The sequence below is a fragment of the Alexandromys fortis genome, unplaced genomic scaffold (genome assembly GCF_014885135.2).
Source record: "Alexandromys fortis isolate MF-2015 unplaced genomic scaffold, M_Fortis_MF-2015_v1.1 scaffold_28, whole genome shotgun sequence".
NCBI lineage: Eukaryota > Metazoa > Chordata > Mammalia > Rodentia > Cricetidae > Alexandromys > Alexandromys fortis.
In genome coordinates this window covers 12,971,048-12,977,047 of record NW_026067901.1, presented here as the reverse complement: position 1 = coordinate 12,977,047, position 6,000 = coordinate 12,971,048, and the positions used below count along the sequence as shown (strand labels likewise).

The 6,000-nt window shown below is 40.4% G+C and overlaps 1 protein-coding gene across 1 annotated transcript in view; it reads right to left on the bottom strand.

Moving 5' to 3' along the window:
* Smc1b (structural maintenance of chromosomes 1B) overlaps positions 1 to 6,000 on the bottom strand; it is a 74,250-nt gene that overhangs the window by 12,792 nt on the left and 55,458 nt on the right. The window contains exon 18 of the mRNA XM_050127785.1: positions 4,533 to 4,628. Coding sequence (XP_049983742.1) covers positions 4,533 to 4,628 — 96 coding nt within the window. The remainder of the gene's footprint in view (positions 1 to 4,532; positions 4,629 to 6,000) is intronic.

Here is a 6,000-nt window from a genome sequence, read left to right as displayed (position 1 = left end):
CTTCCTTCCTTCCTTCCTTCCTTCCTTCCTTCCTTCCTTCCTTCCTTCCTTCCTTCCTTCCTTCCTTCCTTTCTTTTAAGTCAGGGTCTCTTTGTGTAGCTTTGGTACCTGTCCTGGAACTTACTGTGTAGACCAGGCTGGCCTCAACTCTCAGAGATCTGCCTGCTTCTGTCTCCTGAGTGCTGGGATTAAAGGTGTGTGCCACCACTACCCGGCTAACTCTGTTTCTTGATATTCCCCACAAAATTGTAGTTATTACCCCCTAACTTATGTTCTGGATCTTTGGCAATAGTACAATGGCCCCTTGGATGGCTGTTGCTCCCCTTGTCACCCTTCTGTGAGCCTTGAAGCAGTTACTAAGAGATCCATACTCCAAAACTCTTAAAAAGCAGTTTGTGTGACCTCAAAAAGGGGCCTATTGGGTAATGAGCCATCCAAATTATTCCTCTTCTTGTCACTCTAGATATTTTTTTGGAGACTCAGAAGTAAAACAGTTGGACTGAATGAAGCCTTCTTTGCATCAATTAACCTCTCTGTTTCATCAGCTCAGAGCTACTTGGCTCTGACTATTGAGTACTCCAAAATTAAAAAGTACTAGATCTGACTACTGGTAAGGATGGGATTTGTGCTCTCCTCAAACAATCCTGCTTTCATGCCAATAAATCCTAACTGGTTTAAAGTGGGGCCCAAAGCCACAAAAACCGAACAAAATTACTCTAGCTCCTCCCCCTTGATCATGTTTTCCTCCTTATTATCTTCATACCTATGTTTTTACCCTGTCTTTTATATGTTTTACTGAACTTCATTCTATACCCAAACAAAATGTTTCAGGTAAACTTGCGCAGTAACGTTCACTCTATTTGTTCCTGATCCATCTGCCAAAAGACCTTTTGGATGCCGTGGGAAAACTAGTTAAATGGACCTTCATCTCTTTCACCTCAGGCCAGATACAATCCTTTTACATTAGTCCTCTACTTTCCCCTGTCCTCTTTCTAGGATGCTCTGTAGCTTCCTCCTACTTCTGCTAGCTTCGCTGATGCAACAGTCCCGCCAATGTAACCGATCAGTCACTGTTATCTTGAATCAACATTTTCTCTCACTGGACTACTCTGTTCCTTCCTACCCCTTAACCTTCCCCCCAAATTTTCTTTTTCTTTCTTTCTTCTTTCTTTCTTTCTTTCTTTCTTTCTTTCTTTCTTTCTTTCTTTCTTTCTTTCTTTCTTTCCTTCCTTCCTTCCTTCCTTCCTTCTTTCTTTTTCTTTTTCTTTTTTGGTTTTTCTAGACAGGGTTTCTCTGTAGCTTTGCAGCCTGTCCTGGAACTAGCTCTTGTAGAACAGGCTGGCCTCAAACTCATAGAGATCTGCCTGCCTCTGCCTCCCAAGTGCTGGGATTAAAGGCATGTGCCACAACCACCCGGCTCTCAAAAAATCTTTCAATTCTACTTTGTAACCACTTCCTTACAGTCCTGTAATTATTTTTCAAGCCTCTTCAGAAATAAAAGTTGGCAAATGCCTGATCCATCAAAGTCAATCAAATTAAGACACCCCCCCACCACATGACCAGAGGAACCCTTCTTCAATGGATCCAGTACTAATCCCTCTAACAAAGACCCTTTTCAGCAGAAAGCAGCTATAACATTCCTGCTGTGCGTTTTTAAATATCCATTTTTAAATAGTTAAGAATGATAACTTCCTGCTGAAAGACTACACTTCCCAGTTCCCCTTAGGGGTTAAGGAAGTCATTTCCATCCCTATTAGGGCTGCATCCCATCTTCTGTAGGCATTTGGCCATCTACACACATGGGTGAAAAGAGTGCCCCTTCACCATGAATAAACATGGTCCTTTCTAAGGTCAAACCAAACCTCTTTCTGCCTTCTGTCTCTATTCAGCTGTCTTTAAATATTCTAACAAAGTAGGCAAATGAAAACTAAAGGAAATATCTGCTGGGGATATAGTAGAGTGTTTTCCTAGTATGCACAACTCAGTACTTGGGAAGTAGAAGCAAAAGTATCAGAAGTTCAAGGTCATCCTTAGTGAGTTTGAGGCCAGCCTGGGTTACACAAGACCCTGTCTCAAAAAACCCAACAAAATAAAACTAAATAATCCAGAAAATCATCAACAAAAGGTAATTTACTGGATAATGAGGTAGAAAAGGACTTTTCTAAACTAATGTAAAATGAGAAAGCAGTAAATAAAAACTGTAGAGAAGACAAAAGCCACAATATAATCAAATAATCCAACAAGTCTCCCAAATACATTAACACATGTTTAAAGATGTGGGCTTTGTTACTCAGCATCGTTCTTGCATTTCAACATTGCCCATGCTTTGAAAAGGTGAGCCATTCTTTTTTTAAAAAAAATTATTATGTATAGTGTTCTGCCTGCATGTTTGCCTGCAGGCCAGAAGAGGACACCAGATCTCATTATAGATGGTTGTGAGCCACCATATGATTGCAGGGAATTGAACTTAGGACCTTTGGAAAAGCAACCAGTGCTCTTAACTTCCGAGCCATCTCTTCAGCCCCAAGGTGAGACATGTTTACTGTGGGATCGTGTTGTGGAATAGAAATGACTGACTCAGGAAGGCTGTGTTCCCTTTAGCTACGGGCTCAGGAATGAACATGTGACCTTGTTTAGGTCACAGTATAACCAGGGAATAATGGCTTAGGCTTTCTAGGAACAACTTTAGTTCTGGAACAGTACTACCCCAAAAGAAAGGTTCATTTCTCCAAAGATGCTGGCAGTGTAGGTAGGCAGCCTAGATGGCAGTAGTCACTGTGCCCAATGAGTTCATGTCAGCCAGCCTAGAGCATGACTGTCTCATAAAAAAGAAAAAGGTTACCTATTTTCTGCTATTTATGAGAGGTACTCAGCATTTATCCTGCTCCAGGCTCAGAACTAACACTCTTAGCCTTTACCCAGGGATGAGATGAAAGGAGCTACTACTTTTATTCAGTCTGCCCCTTTCAAATGTAATGAGGCAATGCTAATAAACTGACTTCTGGGGATAAGACCTGACTGCTGATATATCAAATGTGGTTAGAAGCTTATAACTTTTATCATGTCCTCTCTGGGAATGAAGAGAAATTATGGATTTAGTTTGATCACTAAAGTCACCAGTGGAATCAGTCATGCTCAGAGGAGGTGCATTCAGGTTGGTGGACACATGGACAGGCTGGCAGGGCAGCTCACCTACAGGAGGCAGAATGCATGGGAGCTCTGTACCTCCTCCATTCCTGTCCTACGCATCTCTCTCACTTGGCTCTTCCCATGTTCTATCTTTCATAACAAATTGGTAAATGTATAATAAATTACCCTGAATTCTGTGTGTGATTCTAGCAAATTACTGCACTTGATGGTTAAGGCATCCTTAGGTGACTGGCATCTGAAGTGCTGGCAATATGTGGCCTGAATTTGTGGAATATGAGGCCACCCGGGACAGGCAATGCCAGACTGGAACTGAACTCTAATATTTCCAGCTGGTGTTCAGAGATCTAATACTGCTACTTCTCTGGTGTTGAAAACACTGTTAATATAGATATTTGGTGGTATATGCACATATTTGTGTGTGTGCCTATATATGTGTAGAGGCCAGAGGCTGACTTTGGCTGTCTTCTTCAGTTTCTCTCCATTTTATTTTATGTAATTTATTAATTAGAAATGTTTTACAAGCATTTTTGCCAGCATGTGTGTCTGTACACCACTTTCATGCAGTGCCATGGAGGACAGAAAAGGACATTGGATCCTTTGGAACTGAAGTTACAAATGCTTGTTAGCTGCCATGTGGGTAAAAGCAACAAAACCTGGGTCCTCTGGAAGAGCAGTCAGTACACTTATCACAGAGTAATCAATACTCCCTTAAAGGACTGTAGTCTACTTGGATGGATGCTTCTTTTTCATAGATATCAGCTGTTATTGGGTACTTTCTGTTAAGTGAAAAAGACACTTGTAACCTCTACTCCAGTCACTTGAGTCACTCAGATCAAAAATTAACCCCATATAGCAACCAAACGGGGTCATCTCTACAGCCCTCCACCTTATGTTTTGAGACAAGATCTGTCACTGAACTGGAGCTCACTACTGACTGGCTAGACTAGCTGGCCAGTGAGCTTCAGGGACCTACCTGTCTCTGACTCCCCAGTTCTGGGATTACAGACTTAAAACTGTGGCACCCAGCTTTTTTCTATGGGGTCTAGGTAGCCAAACTCAGGTTATTATGTTTGCTTGGCAAACACTTTACTGACCGAACCACCTCTGCAGCTCCTAGTTCAGTTTTTGGAGACTGGGTTTCATGACACATGAGCTGACAGCCTTTTTCCCCCCTCCTGCCTCTATCTCCCAAGTGCTGGGATTGCAGGCATTTGCAATCATCACCGTAGCTTTCTTTTTTCCCTCTGATGTCTCTTCCCCCACAAAATAACAAACCCTACCAACCATCCACCCCAATATCTTAAAACTAACGATATTAAAATGATCCTATAATATTTTAATAGCCAATATTACTGTTAATCACAAACAAATCTTTAAATTACCTTCAAATCTTCCCTTAAAGGACTGTAGTCTACTTGGATGGATGCTTCTTTTTCATAGATATCAGCTGTTGCTTGGGTACTTTCTGTTTCAGTTAACTGAAAAAAAAAAGGGGGGGGGGAACCCGTGCCTGAATAGTAACCTCTACTCCAGCCACTTGAATCACTCAGATCAAAAGTTAACCCCATATAGCAACCAAACAGACACAAAGGCCTGGTCTCAGCCATTCCTGACATAATCATGCACCAGTGTCCTGTCAGCATAAAACATTATTGACAAACTATCGGGAGCCACTCGGAGGGCTGACATACTTCCCTCTATCAGTGCAGCCCACCCTACATGTCTGCTCAATTCTTACCTCAGCTGCCTCCTAGCTGCCTTCCCTTCCTATCTAAGTCTCTGAGAACCACCATCACTTGGTTTTCTCCTGTTTTTTTTTTCCTGTTAAAAATGTATCAATGTCTAACTTAAAAAAATTAAAAAAGAGGTTGGCTGTTGGTGATGAAAACCAAAATTTACAAAATGAAAGAAGAAAGCTTTATTCATCCCTTAGTAGACTTCTTAGCAATGTAAACTCAATGAAACTACTTTTTGAATTAAGTTTACATTTTGCATACTATATTTGTTAAAATAGCTGAAATGCAAGTTAAAGCTCAGTACTAAATATAGCGCAGAAGCAATACATATCATGAGTGTGATGCCATTGCATATGTGAGAAGACATGGCATTGTTTGACTTATTTTGCTTATTGTCACAATTTCAAGTTCTATTTTCCTTCAAATAATATATCATTCTTTACAGCTGAACAAACTTTCATGTATGTATATACATTTTCTTTACCCATTCATCTGTTGACTGGAATCTAGACTGGTTCCATGTTGACTATTGTGAGCAGTATTGTGATAAATACAGATATGCAAGTGCATCTATGGTATGCTGATTTCTCAGGGCACATAGAGAGTAGCAGCATATCTGTATCATATGGTGGGGTTATATTGTTGTTTTACTTTTTTTGAGAAACCTGTATACAGATTTCCACAGTGGATACACTAGTTTACATTTCCACTCGTATTGTATAAAGTGATCCCCTTTCCTCACATCTTCACCAGCCTCTGTTGCCATTTGTTGTTTTGTTTTGGATGGTAGCCAATATGATCTAAGTGTTAATTCCTGCTGTTAATTATTGAGTTGTTCAAATCCTTTGCCTTAAGTCCTTGCCTCTATCCATATTTCCAAGTGTTCTCTCTGTTTCCACTAGCAGTTTCAAAATTTCAGGTCTCACATTTAAGTCTTTTTCTATTTTGAATTTATTTTCATATAGTAATAGGGAAGGAAAAGTCCATTCTTCTACATGTGACATAATTTTTCTAGTGTCCTTTGCTGAAATGACTTTTCACCGGTTTGACTTTAACCTTTTTTTCTGAAAACCAGGCTGCCAAAGTGTATGTGTATGTTTTCCTCTGGATACTC